The following is a 20,148-nucleotide window of genomic DNA, read 5'->3' as shown; positions in this document are numbered from 1 at the left end:
CTCACTCTGAATTCCTGTGATTTTCACCAAAAAATCTTCTCTAAAATGCTCACCGAATTGTTGGCTAGAATGATAAGTTCAGATGTCAATATATACTAGTTTAGGTCGACTCATAAAAAATTATATTTTTCATAGCTTAAATTCATATATGGTAGATAACTTTATTGTGTATGGCAGACAACCTTAACTTCTTTTCAAAGGGATTGCCATGATAGTAATATAGTCAATTATAGCACCAAGGTTATACGAATGTTTAGCACATCATGTGTATTTCATTAGAGCATCAAATTTTATATGGTCTTCCATGTGATGTATGCATTACATCTGTTTTCCATGTGAAATATGGACCATATAAAACACCATGCAAAAAGGCTTTATCTGCCATATGAGTGTTGTATCCCCTTTGCCATCCCTATCTCCCATGCAAGTGATGTCTAACACCATGTTGTTGCATTATACATTTGTCTACCATGTATGGTCATAGAGAACCATGTTGCCTACATTATACATTATGTCTTCCATGTATGGTCATATGTATGCCATGTTTGTCTGCCATTAAACAAAGCCATTTGTTAATAAGAAATTTTTTATATTGTTTCAAAACATATTCATTGCCAAGGATTATGTTTGTTTTAATAATGTTTGGGATTTATAAAAACAAGTAGACATTAGTATTTAAGGTCATAATGTCATCATGATATGCTTCATCCATGTCATCTTGATATGTCATAGTGTCATCATGTACTAGTGTATTGATATGACATAGGCAGCTTCATCATTAGGAAATTTCCACGATAGTAAGATAGTCTTCCAACCATCAAATGAGATCTTCCATGTCATCATCTAATCTTCCAACCTCCATTAAGTACCATCATTAAGTGTGGTCATTCAAGAGTATGACATCATCAAAAGTATGGCTTCATCAAGTATAATCCTTCACATGACGAGGTTGTATATTAGCACTTAGGATCTAGATCATCAATCAAGGCACATGATTGGCACTTGGCAACATCATAGTTAATTCAAGTATTTCTTAGGACGTCCTTTATTAGTGGTTTGACTTCTTTGTGACTTGACATCTTCATTGATGTTGTCCTAGTCAACCAACCACCACGAGTCATGGCATCATCGTCTGGAACCTGGCATCTCAAAAATATTGACATCTCAGTCAATGCCATATTAACATAAATGACAACCTTGATTAACATTGACAAGACCTTGGAAAGGAGGGTTGGTGAAAGCTTTGGTAATCAAGGTGATGATCAAGAAGATAACTCTTCGTCAAGTCCACATGACTTTGAGAGCATGTGTGTTGAGAAAATTGAGCCTATGGAAAGTGAGGTTGAGACTAATCTTACCTTTCTCAAGGATAGTACTCCCAATGATTCTCCTCTTGAGAACCTTAAGGAAGGTGATCCCATTAGCCCCTTAGAGGATGATATTGAAGATTATTTCCATATTGTAAAAGAGAAATGGGAAATTATTGGTCCTCAATTTGACTGTGCTTCCCATTTATGACACTGACAAGGAGGATGAGGTTGAGAGAGGTCCTCCCTTTCTCCCAAGCATTATTTATGAGGACATATCCATCAATACCTTTGGGAAGGAGAATTATCATTTTCCCTTGCATGAAAAGGAGAAATTAGGGATGATTGATTCTCCTTTTTGGTATGACCCTATCTTTGGTACCAACAATGATAGGATTGATAAGGCCTTTGCTCATACCTATATTCCTTATGATTCCGAGAGTATATTCAAATCACTTGAGCCTCTGGAGTTGGATTTTCAGGAAAAGGATCCCATTGAGACTTCATCCTCCCCTTTGCCCTTTTCTATTGTTCATTATCTTGAGTCTTCATCAAGTGATCCCTTCACCCCTTGTCATATGATCTCAAGTAACCATGAACCTAAGTAGTGTCAAGGAAGAGCCCCTCATTAATTATACTTAATTTCCTTGGACACACCCTCAGGGTTTTGATCACTCCATGACCTCCCCTCTCCAGTGTGACCATCACCTTCAGAAACCCATTTGTTGCACTCATTTCCCTAACCTTTTGTTCCCCTCTCATCACAACCGTGTGGCATCTACAAAGCATAATATTATAGACAATAATTATGACAAGGAGTTCTTGAGAGTGATCATTCATTCCACCATTGTGTGCTTAGAAGGAAAGCTCGGGCCTTCTAGATTGACATTTTCTCTTTCTCCTAGGGCTTTCCTTTACCTTGGATGGAGATCATGTTTTCCCGCCTCCCACCCGCTTCATCCGCCATGTGACTATGTCCACATTCGATTTGGAATTGCTACACGATTAATCATACTGGCAGGCATATGTATATTGATGTGTTGGTTGCACTGGCTTTATGATTACACTTGGTATTAGCCTTATTATATGCATGTTAGAATAAGATGCATTGCATGCTCATTTTCTCATTAGAACTAACATCATATGATATTTCTCATGGTAGAATAGGTGCATTTGAATTTTCATATTTTATTTTTCTGTTGATTTTACGACATTAAGCATGTGCGATCATGAGACATCATGAAAGCATGTTGCCCCGTGTTTTTCATCTATTATATGTGCAAGTAATAGGTTTGTGGTAACCAAGAGATTGTTGGAGTTCTCATGACCTCCCATTCGAGTAGCTTCATCCACTTCTTCGAGAGATCACGTTCCAGTTGGAGCCAAATGTTACCCACCATTTTGTGGGCGATACCTTTAGGAGAAAAAATTTCTCCAAGATGGTCCTCAGCCAACGTCCAACAGCCCTGCAACCACCAACTAGCTTGTTGTGCCACTTCTCTGCCACTTGAGCCATCCATGTGGTCCCTCACCCATCTGCCATAATCGTAGGTTTGAAGGTGGGCCTCCAAAACCTAAAGGTATGCCTTGTCATTTGGTAATTGAGTATTGTAGTTTGCTTATCTTAGACACTTTTGGGCATGGATTAATGGGGGGATTCGGTGGAAAGAATGGGCTATGTCAGTGCTCTTGTCCCCTAGACCCCTTTTGGAGGTTAGCCTTGGATTCTAGTCCTTTGGGATCTATTTGACTGACCATTTGGCTTTAGGGATGGTACTTCATGGGAAACCCTGATTTTGGTTATGTGGTCCCACTCCCTCATCCACATATATTGCCCCCTTTCCACTCAGTGTAAGCCCATTCCTCCACCTGGGTCCACATAGGGCTAGCTCTCCCCTTCCCTTTGCCCGCACCTTGGGTCAGGCTTGGAATGATGTCGTGGAGGTTGATGCAGTGAAAAAGAAAAGTAAAGAATAATTGGCCACATTCAACCAAAATGAAAAAAATGGTCGGGACAAATACATTTAACACAGACGAAAGCCAATACATGAGCTCTACCCCCATCATCACACCCATCACCCTAGTTCCTATAGGTTCTACGAGCCTCCTTCATCATATAGGAAGCCATGATTGTCCAAACCCCTCGTGGGCAATGAACCTCCCTACCTTAAAAGCGGGTATCCATTGTTATATCTCACACATCATGCTCTTACCCCTTGAGCCCGAGGAGTTAATTAAAGAGGAATCATAAAAGGCAAAAGGCATATAAAGAAGGGTGGAAAAATCAAGGTCGTGGCACCTCATGTACCAAGATTTCTCCGTCCTATACATTATATGCCTAGGTGTGGGCTTCCCTCTTACTAGCTACCCTTGTAACCCAGCATGTGGCCTAGGGCTGCCCCTACTCATTCCCTACTCCATTTATCTCTTTATCACATGCCACCACCTTTTAAAAGATGTACCTTGGACATATTATCCCCTTTTGAAGTAGAAACTACCTAATAGGATACTTGGTTAACCCTATTTAGAGTTTGGAGACATCAGCACATGCCAAAACCTATTATAGAAGGGCATGCTATTATGAAGTCCCAACTTGTGGTCAATGGTTTGTAAGCTCTTTTACTCAATTTCCTTAATGACTTGTTGTACTGTTAGGCTAGGGGACGCATTGGATCTTATGCAGGATTGCAGATGGTCTCCATCTTGGGCTTGGTCTCCCTATACGAGGTTCTATAGATCTTATGCAGGATTGCAGATGGTCTCCATCTTGGGCTTGGTCTCCCTATACGAGGTTCTATACCTCCAGAGGGCTACAGTGGCACATGTACGGTGTGTGTAAAGAGCCATGGGCCTCCACAGCAGAAGACAACACTCCATGGATCCCCATAGATGTTCATAGATTGCTCGAGATTCACCTATTGGATGAGGAAGAAACACTTGGTTCACCTTTGCCCAGCCAACCCCACAGATGTACCATGCACTTGTTAGCTAGCCAAGAACTTGTATGTTGATGTGGCATCACTTACACCATCATTTGAGGCCTTACAGATGGTCTACAGGCATCTTCGACTTACTTGGAGACCCATGAGGTCACTTGTCTGCCCTCACAGCCATTGGGAGCACCACAGGTCTATTATGTGAAAAACAAGGGGCTAACCCCTTGTTCATTACTTTTGGAAGTTCAACTCATCATTTTGGCACTTATGGACTTCATCAGGCCTCTTGGAGAGCCCAACGACATGCATTATTGATCATTCAACCTCTTGGGAGGCTTATTATTTTATTTATGAGCTAGTTTGGTGGTATTGTCACCAATAGATAGTTATTTGCACATTATTTTAGTTGATGGGCTAATGTAGGCTCAAATTAGGTAATTCGAACTCCTAATGAATGTATAAATAGGAGAGACATGAATTCATTTATATCATCACTTTGGATTGGATCATTCTTCTCTCTTGAGAATTTCGCACTTTTTCTTGGAGGATGAATTGGAGCATGGATGAATTTTGATGTTTGGATTGTTGTATCTTATCTTGGATCTTCTTTATTGTCAAATTGTTGATGGTTGGATATACTCTATTACATGTAAGTACACACATTTAATGTTATTTTTCTTTTGCTTTTGTCATATGCATTGAATGGGATTTTCGCTATAGTAGGGCTAATTGTTGCATTGGATAACTGCGAAATTGTGGAATTATTGTTTCTATATAGCCTCTCCCAATGTATGGACCATATTTGTTGAATGAAATCTCATAGGGATAATTCTACCAGTGAATTTATCTTGATAAGCTATCTCTTTTTGCAAAGCAAAGTATAAAAGATTTGAGGTCACTTCTCCTTGCCCTAAAGGCCAAGCGAAGTAGTCCTTAAGGCCTCCTTGACTGAAATACGAAGTCCTTTCTCATCATTCTCGTAGACTCCATTCTCCCCAAGGGATTAGGCACTGGTCTACCAATAGGTGATCACTCAAATAACATTTTTCTCCACCTCTTCCCTTTCTCTTCTAGGTCTAGTCAAGTTGGGTCACCTAGGGCATCACTTTGCCAACAAAATAGCCATAGAGAAAGTTTGATCTCCTAGCCTCTACTGCATTGATGTGTCATCAAGGGCTCCTCCAAATTTGAAGCCATTTTGAGAGGTGGAATTGTGAGATAACCCAAGCCCTAGCTCTAAGATCAAACTTTGCCTTGGTATTCCCTAGGCTAGCACCTTATATGATCAATTTGACACCTTTGATTGGAAATCCTTGCTTTGTTCCTTTCCCCTTCCTTGTATAGGTTAAGAACATCATTGGTTTCTAGATTCCATCTCCTTAACCTAAGCTGGGTCCACCTGGTCTCATGTGGTCCCATGCCTTTGAAAAGTCAATTCTTCAAGAACCATTCGGGAAGTCAAGTTCAATAAGGATTTTAGGATTGGGAAACTCCTTTACAAGGCATATTCCTCTAACCTAACCCTCAAATCCTCACCTTCTTATCCTAGAAATCTTTGTACCTAGCTTAAAGAGAAAGTAAGCTCCATCCTTAACCTCCTAGGAAAATGATCATTAAGGTCACTTCACATCTGTTTGTTGATTCATCTTTTACAAGTGACTTTCTATATACCGGGTCTCCTCCTATTGATGAAAGTCTGTAAAGAGTAGGGAGTCTTAGCTGAGGTGATAGTGGGCTAAGCCTCCATTGTTGCCCTTAACCTAGTAGTAGCTCTTCAAAGATCCCCTTTTAGGACCCCTGCTAGTTTGAGTAGTAACAAGACTCCCATACTGTATTCAAACTGGAAGTAACTTTCAGTCCCATTGACCTGCTTTTGTGGTCATTTATTGCACATTAATAAAATTATCTTATTTTATGAGAGAGGATCCCTATGAGTCAAGAGTCCGTTACAAAAAACGACTATCAATGGTTTTATCCATATTCAGACTGGAGTCCTTTTGCTGCTAGAAAAAATTACAGCAATGGTATTCTACAATGTAGAGGATATTACCATCACAAATGGATCCAAGTTCTATATCTGCCAATGAGGATCTATCTAAAGTCATTATTAGAAGAAAAGTCATTCAATGTTTTTATCCATATTAAGACTGAATAGTCATTTTGCTCCTTATTCAGGCGACATTAACATCAAATACCTATATAAAAGTTCTGCTGGAAAGTGAAGAGGGTTAAAGAACATAAATAAAGTTTTACCAATAATTAATCCATAATCTTCTCAACAAATATGGTGAAAATATCCATATACTGACTTCTAGAAGAAATTTATCATTAAAGACGTATACAAGTTCTGCAGGGAAATAACAGGGTTCTGCAGGGAAAGTTATCATCAAAGACGTATCAAAGACGTATATTAGTTTATTTAAGAGGGTTGAAGAACAGAAACATACTTTCACCGATAACTAATATCCATTATCTTCTCAACCATGCCATAATATTCTAGAAGATTGAAAAGGGAAAAAATTATTTACATAACCCATTCCTACTGTCATCAAACATGTAAGGTAATTTGGCTATATAACATCGATATTACTTTTATTTGTAAGAGATTACCAGCATGGCTGGATGCAAATCCAACAGTAGGCACAGCCCCTATGTTGTTGGAAGAGGGATCCTCGCAAATTGTGTAAGGCTCGATAATTTCTTCCCACACTATCAATGTCACAAATCTATTGTTCCCAACTTTCCTAGGCTTGCATCCTTTCAAGGTGATTGTCTTGGAATTTATGTATGCAATCATTCAATATTACAACACTTTTAACAGCAGGAATGTGACATTAGAACAGAGACCAAAATTGTCAAACTTTCCTGATGATATGCATGAATATCATATACATAATTATTATTTGAACCTAGCTGCAGTGGCAATTAAAAAAGCATGAAAAAGCTAGATTTCTGAAGTCCAAACTACTGTGCAAATTAATAACTATGCAGTTGCATGTCTGATCAAGAATTTCTGAATTGATGTCTTATTGAGCTCCAGCCAACCCAAACCCTAATCAAGAGTTTCAACAGATATTAAGTAAGAAAACGATAACCAGGTTTGTCAAGCAGAAAAGCACCCAAGTTGTGGAAAATGATTATTGGTTACTTACTGTATGGTACATAGCTTCCATCAAAGAAATCCTCTTAATTTTCAGATACCATCAACAACTTATATGGAACCATATTTAATGGACTGAAGTGTGGAAAATCTTAATATTGCTCTGAACTCACCAAGTAATCTTCATTCATAAGTGGACTAAATGGATACTGCACATTGATCACAAAAAGCAATCAGCAAGGCTGAAAATAGTTGGTCTGAATTCAACATAAGCGCAATCAACCCTGTTAAACATTTCTAACTCTAGGAAGAATGAATATGGCCCTTCACCCACAAATATAATAAGACCTGCATTCTGAAATAAAGGAGACTTTAAAAAATCAGAGAAGGGATCCTTTCCACAATTATTCTTCCAAAAAGAAAAACACTATTGAGCGGGTTCTATTAATCAAAAAGCTCATGCACTTGCTGCTGATTCTTCCATCAATATGTGAATGACATTCCAAAAGGGAATGGAAGATTGTTAACCATACATCAAAATTGTATTGATGATTGCCTGTCTGGAGGAGCAACACACTGCCATAGTGATGCATAGTCAGGGATTTCAGCTGCAACAATTCCAAGGGCTGCGAGTCGGCGTCCGTATTCCTGAGATCACAGCAACATAATGAATATAATGAAGAAAAACATGAAAGGATGTATGTTTAAACAAAAGGGGAAAATGATTATGATGCATATTCTGAACCTCTTCATATCAATTCCGGATTTCTGTGAAATGAATTATCCAAATAAATATGATCAAATGGAAATCACAATTCAAATAAATCATTAACTCAACAGTGGCAAAACTTAAATCACAATCGAATAAAGTATCTTCAGAGTTCACAACTATCAAAGAAACGCCACTTGATAAGGCAATGAAGAAAACTGTCTCAAACAGGATGAAAGAAAACAAATTATTTTTTGCTCTATATCATGAACACATGCGAAAACAAATACAATCAACGCAAACATGATTACTCAATTTGCAAAAATTATCCAAATACATCTGTATTCTTAAAAATGACAGTTCTAGGGAGAAAAACCATGGATGGAGATCCAACCATTAAATAAAAGCACTCGGTTGATAGATACAACTAAAAAACCTATAACTTCCAACAGCATAGAAGCAAAACAAGATTGATCTTCACTCTCTATTGTAGTCAAGGATAACTCTGCTTCCATTGACATGAGCAATTATTGTAAACACACATAGGGCCCAGTCTTCACCTACATATGTAACCGATACAATACTAAAATACACAATTTACAAATTTGGAAAGGTTTTGATGTTAATAATCATGCCATTCTCCTTCTACAATATCTAATTCTTTTATTAAATATCCCCCCTGCCCCAACCCACCCCCCCCCCGCACACACTAAAATTTACGCAATCTTCTCGTTAGATGCAAGGTTTTTTTTCCATTTTAAAGGTGTCTTGTCTCGTCATGCACGACTCATTTGAAGCAATGTGGTAAAATTGTGGGAAAATACCAAACTAAACAAATGATCAAATTTAAGTGTGTTTTCATGCTATCATTTTACATTTAGACTCCGTCCCACACATTTGGCTATCTCCAGAGTCCAGTTCTTATCCATTTTGAGTCTTCCAAGGCTTGATTTTTGCTAGCATGAGCTGGCTTACACTATTCAATGATTTCACTTTAACAAATTTAAATTTCTCATCAGGGAAAACAATAATAATAAATCGTGTCCCTTAATTTCCTTTGCTTCTGTAATTACACACATAATGAAGCATAGAATCAAAAGTTCTCAATAAAAATAATCACTTTTCTTCCTCCAGCAAATAACATAAAGTAATTCAAAGCATCTTCGGCATGATTCCATAAATCACTAGTATAAGCAATTTTATATATAATGTTGTGTACACCAGAATGTGTTTAAAGATCCTTGATTTATATATATATATATATATATATATATATATGAATGATAAATACAATGACAAATGACCTTGGCATATATAGGCATCATGGTAACCTTTCATGTAAAGTTATGTCTTTACATGATGCACCTATTAGAAAATACATTTAAATTTAATATATTAGGTTCATATATTATTAATAATGTTATTTTATAAACGTATCATTGCCTCCCCCTTCAAGATGCTTTGTCCTCGGAGCATTCCCAAGGAGAATTACCTCAGCTGATTTCATCTTTCGTTATTGAAGCTCACCTTGATTTCAGATTTGTTTTTGAATATTTGTGAGACTTGCTTGTTGGGATTCTGACATTTCAGAGTTCTTTTATTTTGTTTCTTAATGCTAAGTCTCTGTGACTATAAAGTGGTATTTGCTCAATGTAGTGTAATTCATATGAAGTATCGTGCAAAATCTAAGAAGACAAGAAACAAGAGAGATGAACTCCAAGAAAAATCTATTTGATAATAGAAAATAAAGAGCTATGTTCACTTGTCTCTGCAAGGGGGCAACCTCCAAGAGCAATGCTCTAACCTTCTACTCAATATATATCTATCTATATAGAATATTAACTACCTATGGGCCCACTTATAATGAGGGTCTACTAAATAATTTGGGCTTTATTAACAAAGAGGACCCATTTTACAATGACTGGCTACTAACTATTTGATGGACCATATACATTAATAATGTATCTAAGGGGTTAAGGTAGGACATTAACATGCCCTCCCCCTTCAAAAGTAGTGTTGTACTCAAAGTTCAAGGTGTGGAAATTGTTGGAGAATCATTGCAGGTTCCCATGTGGTATCTTTCAGTTGCATATCTTTCCACTAGATCAATACTTCCTTGATAATGCGTCGGCGCAACAAGTGCTCTTTGGTACCCAATACTACTTCTCATTGGAGCCAAATGGAACCCTTTTCATTAAGTTCTAGTAGGTTGGTCTGCACTTCGCAATTTGATTCCACAACTTCTTCTGGAAAAGACACCTGAAAGACTGGATGAATGTTGGACTGGGACGGAAGAGCCAATTTGTAGGCAACCTAACCAATACACTGTATGATTTGATAAGGCCCACAGAACTTAGGAACTACCTTCTGGGGAACATTATCTTTGGTTGATGTTTGTTTATAAAGGCGCAAGTGAATGAACACTTGATCCCCTTCAACAGAAGAACATTCAGATCTATGCTGATCAACTTGTTGTTTCATTCAAGTTTGCATCATAACCAACATGTCCTTGAGGATATAGATAATAATTTCTCCAGTATGAAACATTCTATCTACTACACGAACCTTGGATGTGCCTAGTACATAGGATGCCATGGATAAGGGGTTTGGTCCTAGACTACTTCATATGGTATCATTTTCATAGTTGTATTGAACCACCATTCAACAAGGGGAAGCCATTGTGCTCACTAGTGCGGCTTTTCAAAAGCAAAGCATCTCAAATAGGTTTCCAAGAACTCGTTGACCACTTATGTTTGACCATCCACTTGAGGATGATATGCAGTGCTCATATTTATTTGTGTAGCTTGAAGTTTATATAGTTCTTTCCAAAATCTGCTAGAGAATGTGGGGTCTCAATCCGAAACAATGGAAGTGAGCATACCATGTAGAATAAAGATCTGATCCAAGAAGGGCCATGCAACCAAGAAAGAAGTGAAAGGATAAGCTAGAAAACAAAAATGAGCAACTTTTGAGAGACGATTTACCACCACCTAAGTCACAAGGATTTCCAACCTTTAAGGTTGAAGTTCGAAATGCAACAAACACCAAAGAAATTTGAAAGTTCATTTTGGTTTAGCAAAAGGTTCATGAGGTTAGATGCCATCGACTACTTCCATGTGTTGTTGTGAGATTGAACCGGAGTCTTCTACATATTATTATGAGTTCCATTCCAAATTTAATGGTTAACTTCTACATGCCCTCCTACCACCGACTGGACTAGTTGAAACCTTTTGGGCTCTGGCCTCATCCCATAATGTGGAATTGTTTGACTTGATGCATCAAGTGATTGGTGTCTCCATACAGTGTACATGTGGCGATGGGTGACGCGTGAAGATTGCAACTTATTGTTGGCCATACTCACACTATCACAATTCAAGTTGTTCCACTAGTCATGGTCATACAATCACGATGCACGGGTCGTCACTCACAAACTATGGCCCACAATTACCGGAGACCAAGCTGTCATTTATAAATTTTTTTGTTTTTTGATATCATAAGCTATTTATTATTAGCTAGGAAACCGGATTCGTCCTAAACCCCCTGCGAATCCTGAATCCGGCGAATCCGACACGATTCGGTCCGGATTCGTGTCCAAATCACAGGACACGTCGTGTCCGTTTCGGACATGTCGTGTCCGAGGGCGTGTCGCGATTTTCAGGGGCGTGTCGCGATTTTAGGACACGTGTCCGGTTTCCAGGACTCGCTAAGCTCAGCGCAGGTATGAAAAGGGCGTGTTTGCTCATTAATATTTTCATTTGGTAAGTGATTTGTGCTGTTGCAGCAAGGACTAGAGCATTTTGGTAGCTTCATAATCAAGTCTAGGCCCTAGTATTGATATGCTATTCATGGTAATGTTAAATTCTTAAAGTAAAAGTGACATTCTCCTTAATCTTCATTTTCATCCTTTTACTTAAATTTTTAACATTACCATGAAATGACTCAGGATGTTTGAGAGTGGTTCCGGCCTCATTGGATTTCATATGGAGAAAGTAGAATTTTAGATTTCATTCAAAATCCAGCAGACTTATCAGTTTTTCAGGATTTTAGGATTGGGGGATTGCAATGTTTCCATTGAATTTTGTCATGTATTAGGGTATGGAACTCGTATTTAATCAAGAGCACCAAACCAAGAGCTTCTGAATATGTCGCTCCCGCTCCCAAGTAACACTGTTCCTGATGATATGGGTCTGGACACCATTGTTGAGTTGGCATTGGCCAACATGGATCTCAATGATCCAGTGCTAGAGCCTGTTAGATTTGATGACTTAGCCTCCATACCAGCAGATGCAAAGGCGACTATGGATATAGGGGAGGAGGAGGATGTAGAGGAGAGCAGTGGGGACCATGATGATGGGGACAGTGATGCTGATTCTGATGCCGATTGATGCCTTGAGGCTTGTATACCTGTAGTTGTTTTATATTTTCTATTTCTATTTGCCATTGGCATTGCACCAACACTACCTATGTAACACATTTTGATTTGATGACTTAATGAGAAAACTACAGTTGTCAGGTTGTTTATCTTACTATCTTGTAGTTGTAAGTTGTCTTTCAGTTATGAATTATGAATCATGATTTAAATTTTTAATAGATTTATCATTTATGTGACCAGTACCACTGACATTTATTTGAATTTTGTATGTACTATGCATGCTAATAGCTATAGATGAAGATCTATGTTTGAAATCAATAAATTTGTATCATTAATTAAAATTTGTGTAAGAAATATGATGATATCTAATTTTTAATATATATATATATATATATATATATATATATATATTTAAATATATATTATATATATTTTTTTTTAATAAAATAATATATAATGTGTCCTAACGTGTCCTGTTCCGGGGGGTCAGCGTGTCCCGAATCCGACACCACGAATCCCGAATCCTACGTGTCCCGAATCCCCGTGTCAGGTGACTTAGATTATTAGTATACTTTATATTATATATTTTAGAATATCAATAAATAAGTTTAAATTAAGTATTAATAAAATCTATTTTTTATATAGTTATAAATTAATATAACAAAGGTTTATATATATATATATATATATATATATATATATATATATATATATATATATATATATATATATATATATATATATATATATATATAGATATATATATATATATAGATATATATATATAATCCAACCTAATGATAAGCCTTATGTGAATCTCATAGAGAAATTCAAATTCGAATCAAACTTCATAGTTGGCGAACCTAAACTCAAACCCAAATCATGTGGCATAGACCACCACCATAATCACTATGTTGTTTCTTGCTTTTGGAAGTCTATATTAAAATCCATTGAAATGTCTAATCCAAATCTATGTTGGGATTCATAGAGGTTGAAATGGCCCTAGTAAGTTTATTATATCCCCCCTATTTCTTTGGCAAGCATCACAGGGTGTTACAAAAGCTTGGATATTTTTATTCATGCCTTCCCAGAAGAATGAACACTTAGTTATTTCATAAGTTTTATGAAAGCCAGAGTGACATATTGTTGGTGATGAGTCTAGCACCTCTAAAACTTGTTTTAGAGGTTGAATCTTTTTCCAAAACAGTGTGCCCTTTATACCGCAATGTATCTTGTTTCCATTTATATTTTTTAGGAGGTTTGGCATCTATTTCATGTTGTTGGATGAGTTGCTTTAAAGTACTTTTTATTATCCATTCCCTACAGGGTTTCCTCAAGCCATCCTGGACTTAGTAATGATAAGGCAATGAGTTGTTAAAATCTGAAAGTTCTATGTAGAAATTTAAAAAAAACTTTGCAGAAACTTGAAAGTTCTATGCAAAAAACTAAATGTACTTGCAGAAAATTGAATGTACTTTGCAGAAAACAGAATGGAACTGAATGTACTTAGCAGAAAGTTGAATGTACTTTGCAAAAAACTAAATGTATTTTGCATAAAGTTGAATATACTTTGCAGAAAATTGAATGTACTTTGCAGAAAATTGAATGTTCTATGTTGTTACAATTACTTAGAATGCAGATTTCTTCTTCACAACTTTTCAAATTAGCAATTGTAGATAAAACATAAACTTAAGGATCATATGAAGACAACCAAGCACAAATATGAGACACTGAGAGTTACGTCCAATGACTAGGGCAAAACTCACAAGGAGAAAACCCAAATGATTCTTCTTCTATTAGATTTCTTCAATTGTTCAGTAGAGTACAGAGAGAGAGAGAGAAGGAGAATGAATAAAGTCACCAATGTCTGATCAACTTGCAGCTGAAGTGCTCTTTCTCTTTGCTTGAAGATCTCCTCATTTTCTTGATCATATCTTGTCCTTCACACTTGCTCTAGCTCTTCCCTTGCTCTTAATCTTCACTTGTTCTCACACTTCTCTTGCACAAACTCAACACTAGCCCTCCTTCTTCACAATAAATATGTTACATCAACTCTCACTTGCTCTTGCTTAAATAGATGAGAAAGGAGAGGAGTTACAAAATGAATTCATGCCTTGAGCCAATAATAGGATAATCGAATTCCATGAGAGAGGAGTTACTTGAGGAGAAGTGTAACTCATCCCAAAAATAGAGAGAGACGTACACATCTTGAGGAGTTACAATTCAAATTAAGGAGAGAGAGAGATACACTTAGACATGAGAGAATATTTGGTGAGGTACAAATCGAATTGAATGAGGGAGTTACAAGAGCATTTAATGAGCAAGAGTTACACTTTTGCCATACATTGAATTAGTGAAAGAGAGTTACATTCTCTCAAGTGTGGAGTTACTATTTTATTCCAAAAGAGAGGTTCAATTTTCCAAGTAAGAGATTATCAATTTAATTTACTTATTTCATGAGAGAATTCGTTTTTATCAATCTATTAAAGGTGAATTCATGCCTTGAGCCAATAATAGGAGAATCGAATTCCATGATAGAGGAGTTATTTGAGGAGAAGTGTAACTCATCCCAAAAATAGAGAGAGACGTACACATCTTAAGGAGTTACAATTCAAATTAAGGAGAGAGAGAGATACACTTAGACATGAGAGAATATTTGGTGAGGTACAAATCGAATTGAATGAGGGAGTTACAAGAGCATTTAATGAGGAGGAGTTACACTTTTGCCATACATTGAATTAGTGAAAGAGAGTTACATTCTCTCAAGTGTGGAGTTACTATTTTATTCCAAAAGAGAGGTTCAATTTTCCAAGTAAGAGATTATCAATTTAATTTATTTATTTCATGAGAGAATTCGTTTTTATCAATCTATTAAAGGTGAATGACTTTAGACTATTTAATAAATAATAGTATCATAATAATAGTAATACTAATAAAGATAAAAATATTATTCTTGACTTTTATAATCATGATTGATTTGATTTTAAAATGGATTCCATATGTCGAGATCATCCTTGATCATTTAGACATGACTTTTTATTTTTAGAAAGTCACTTCCAAATTGAGATGTGACTTACTATTTTGGAAAGTCATATTAGAATTGTTAGAAATGAAATTTTATTATAGGTGGTTCAAACAAAACAAAAAGGTATCATTTCTTCTAGGAGAAATTCATCCCTAAGTTGTCAAATTTTAACACTCCCACTCAACTAGGGAGGAATTTCTTTCTGCATCAAAGATCTTTGCTTCCTCTAATCTTTTTCATTCATCTCAGTGCAACTCTGCTTTGTAACATCTGTAACAATGAAGTTGCAATCTAAAGAAGAATCATCCACTTGACACAAATTTGGAAAGGAAAGAAACATCACATGTCACATAGACAAGGATTACACTCAACCAATTTTCATCTCAAAAAAAAAGGTGATAGAAGACAGACATCACATAGACAAGACTCAAACAAGTCACACAGACAAGAATCAAACACAACCAAGTGTCAAGTGGTGGAACACCTGCATCCTAGACAAGTCTCACTACACCTATTGGCCAAATAAGTGGCTCTTCCCACGTCCCATACTGTGGGTCAGATGCATACTGAGGCCTACTCTTGTGGCACACACTACACAGGAGGTCCCTCATCCTCAGAAGCTTCCCGACATCATTCCCTAATCCTGTGAGCTCTGACAGGGCGGAAAGGCAGCTCGGTGTTTTCAATCAGCTGTGACTGCTTCCTGGAAGGGTCATGTCCATAAGTCAAAGCTGCTCTCTAAAAACCAAGAACTTTCCTTTCGATAAAGACTTGGTAAGAATGTTAGCTATCTAATCATTAGTGGAGATGTGATGGAGCCTCACTGCTCCTCTCTGCACCATATCTCGGATATAGTGATACTTGATCTCAATATGCTTGGATTTGTCATGAAACACAAGATTTTCTGCAAGACGAATATCGCTCTTATTGTCACAATATATAATTGTTGTGTCTAGAACATGCTCAAATACCTCCCCAAAAAAATTTCTCAGTCAAAATGCCTCACAGCTAGCCATGCAAGCAACAATGTACTCAGCTTCAACCGTACTTAGTGCAACAGACTTCTGCTTTCTACTCATCCAAGAAATCATGGCAAATCCCAAGCTAAAGCAACACCCAGAAGTGCTCTTTCTATCAACAGAGTTACCTGCGCAATCAGCATCAGTATATCTATAAGTCTTACATTTTTAGCAGTATATTTCAATCCTAGATTTATAGTTCCATGCAAGTATCTGAGTACATGTTTTGCAGCAATCCAATGGGCATGAAAGGGATCAATCATATGTTCACTTAAAGTGTTTACATCAAAGCATATATCAGCCCTAGTGTTTACCAAAAATATCAATGCACCAATGAGTTGCCTATACTCTGTGGGATTTGCTAGACTAGGTCCTGCAACTTTGCCACATAATTTCTTGAAGTTCATTTCCATAGGAGTATGCATGGACTTGCATTCTACCATAGAAAATCTTTCAAGAAGCTTAACAACATATTTTCCTTGAGAAACATAAATTTCACCAGCGCTTTGCTAGACCTCTAGACCCAGAGAGTAATGCATCAAACCAAGGTGTTTCATTTCAAATTCAGAAGTTAACTCCCTCTTACACTGGAGGATAAGAGGTTCTCCTCCTATCAAGAATAAATCATCAACATACAATACCAAAATCAAAGGTATACCTTGGACTGTCTTGAAGTAGAGGTTTGGGTTTACACTGCTTCTTGTGAAACCAAGCTTTATCAGGTAGCTATCAATGTGAGCATACCAAGCTCTTGGAGCTTGCTTCAGCCCATATAAGGCTTTCTTCAGTCTGCATACATGAGTTTCCATGTCATGCTCTTCAAAGCCTTGTGGTTGTTCCACAAATACCTCTTCCTTGAGGAAGCCATGCAAGAAAGCAGTTTTCACATCCATTTGGTGAAGAGTCCATCCCTAGCTAGTAGCTAAGGCAACAACAGATCGAATAGTAGTATATCGAGCTATAGGTGCAAAAATCTCATCATAATCTATTCCCTCTTTCTGAGAGAAACCTCTAGCTACAAATCTAGCCTTATATTTTTCAATACTACCATCTGCACCATGTTTAATCTTAAACAACCATTTGGAAGTGATAACAGATTTACCCTGAGGCCTAGGAACCACTTCACAAACATCATTTTGGATGATGCACTCGTATTCTTTAGTCATGGCATCTTTTCAGACTTGTTCTTTTGCAGCTTCTTCAAAGGTGCATGGTTCTGCCTGAATGATGTTGCTCATGGCAGCAATGTACCCTTGAAACCGACTCGGCTTCTTACTTTCTCTGAACATTCCTCTTGGGGAAGCATGTTGTTTAGCATCTTGCAAGGTATCTCACAACCATAGTGGTCTCTTTCTAGTAGGAGGATCATGTGGTGGAGGATCTAGAGGATCCATGGAATCCATCAGATTATTAGCAAGCTCATTCTCAAGTTCCAGTTCAGACTTAGATGCAGCTCAATGTTACTTGGGAGCGGGAGCGGAAGCGGGGAGCGGGAGCGGAAGCGGGAGCGGGAGCGACCATTTTCAGAAGCTCCCGGTTTGGGAGCAAATCCCGAAGCTATTTTTTAAAAATATATATATTTTATATATTTTTTAATTTTTGATACATATATGTCAACAAAAACATGTAGAATGATGAATTAGATATAAAAAACATAAAAAAGCATAGATTGAACCATATAACAACAATCATCTAGAAGTTATAATCTTCATCAACCACGTCCGCAAGTTAGTAACATAGTAACATACAACATATTGAGTCTCATGATTCATCAATCTTAAAGTTTCAAGCTTTCAAAATTCAATATATAACATTTATCATCATTGATCACCAAAGTTGTACTTGTAAGCTAAGTGTAACCATTACAACAAATAATATCTAACATGAAATGAAATGTTATAAAATGAAACAACTTTCAACTTTCATGAAGCATCATATTCATAATTCATTACTAATGAGTTATAATTGCCAACTTCAAACTTAAATTGTCATATATTGTTTAAAAAAATATCATAATAAATATGAAAGAGTCAATAGTTATAAAAGCTACTAGAAACTAGAAAAGAGAAGTAAATCTATTATCTATTTCTTATGCTTGGGCCTCTTGCCACCACGAGAAATGTCTAATTTTTTAGTCTTGTTGCAAAATCAGGATCTTTGTCATTAATATCACCCTCCAAGCATTAATATCCAGAGGTATCTTTGTCATTACCTTTGTATCTGTATAGGGATCTTTGTCATTAATATCACCCTCTAAGCATTAACATAAGATAGAAAAAGCATAGCATGTCAAGTCAAGATTTTGTTTGAGTGATGCGTACATTTTTAGAAGGGTCATGATAGAGGAGTTCGACAACCAATGTCACTAACATCAAGGTACATAGAGGGATTGGTACTCTTGATTAAATATGAGTTCCATACCCTAATACATGACAAAATTCAATGGAAACATTGCAATCCCCCAATCCTGAAATCCTGAAAAACTGATAAGTCTGCTGGATTTTGAATGAAATCTAAAATTCTACTTTCTCCATATGAAATCCAATGAGGACGAAACCACTCTCAAACATCCTGAGTCATTTCATGGTAATGTTAAAAATTTAAGTAAAATGATGAAAATGAAAATTAAAGAAAATGTCACTTTTACTTTAAGAATTTAACATTACCATGAATAGCATATCAATACTAGGGCCTAGACTTGATCATTAAGTTGCCCCACTCAAAAACTATTTGTTTCTTTCAAAAAAAATTGCATTTCGAACATTACTACAAAAAAAAAAATGCAAAAAAGGCAAAACGCTCCCGAAAAGGCAGGGAACGAAATTTTTTTTAGGGAGCGCGCTCCCGACCCGCTCCCGAGTCGCTCCCGCCCGGAGCGCGGATCGGGAGCGGGAGCGAGGGGGGGGGGGCGCTCCCCCGCAACACTGATGCAGCTTCTTTTTCATTAATAGTTTGTCTTTCAGCAATGGTAGGAGGAGGAGAGTCTCTTGCTTTTCTAAGAGCTGCATCTTCATCAAATGTTACGTCTTTGCTAAATTCTATAGTTCTTTGATCAGGTACATAAATTCTATAAGCTTTTGAATTATCACAATAACCAACAAACACACATTTCTTACCTGAAGCTCCCAACTTGTTCCTTTTCTCTTTTGGCACATGGAAGTATACAGGACAGCCAAAGATTCTCAAATGACCTCAGGCCTTTTACCAATGAATACTTCTTCAAGAGTCTTCTTGTTTAAGGCTTGATGAGGAGTTTTGCTTTGCACATAAACAACGGTATTTGTAGCTTCTCCCCACAAAAACTTTGGTAATTTTGATCATGCAGCATGGCTCTGACTGCTTCCATAATGGTTCTATTCTTCCTCTCAGCCACACCATTTTGTTGTGGATTGTATGGCATAGTGGTTTCTTTCTTTATTCTGATGTCTTTGCAAAGATCATTAAAATCATTGGAGGTGAACTCTCCCCCATTATCAGATCTGAAAGCTTTGATCAACTTTCCAATTTGATTTTCAATTAGAGCCTTGAAATCTCTGAACATGTCAAATGCTTCCCCTTTCTTTTTCAAAAAGAATATCCATGTCTTGCGAGAAAAATCATCAACAAAAATCATGAAATACAAGTAGCCACCAAGAGAAGTAACAGGCATAGGTCCACATAAATCAGAATGTATGAGCTGA

The 20,148-nt window shown here is 37.0% G+C and overlaps 1 protein-coding gene across 1 annotated transcript in view; it reads right to left on the bottom strand.

Annotated features, from left to right (window-relative positions):
• Positions 1-6,747: 6,747 nt before the first annotated feature.
• Positions 6,748-20,148, bottom strand: part of LOC149223224 (conserved oligomeric Golgi complex subunit 2-like) — a 160,645-nt gene continuing 147,244 nt past the window's right edge. Inside the window, exons 7-9 of the mRNA XM_089387837.1 lie at positions 7,877-7,991; positions 7,517-7,552; positions 6,748-7,295 (exon numbers count right to left, since the gene is read on the bottom strand). Coding sequence (XP_089243963.1) covers positions 7,878-7,991 — 114 coding nt within the window. The 3' untranslated portion in view covers positions 6,748-7,295; positions 7,517-7,552; position 7,877. The remainder of the gene's footprint in view (positions 7,296-7,516; positions 7,553-7,876; positions 7,992-20,148) is intronic.

The sequence above is a fragment of the Pinus tabuliformis genome, chromosome Q, assembly GCF_031772625.1.
Source record: "Pinus tabuliformis cultivar Carrire ecotype Pingquan chromosome Q, CPIR1, whole genome shotgun sequence".
Taxonomy (NCBI): domain Eukaryota; kingdom Viridiplantae; phylum Streptophyta; class Pinopsida; order Pinales; family Pinaceae; genus Pinus; species Pinus tabuliformis.
This window is presented reverse-complemented; position numbering and strand designations above follow the sequence as displayed.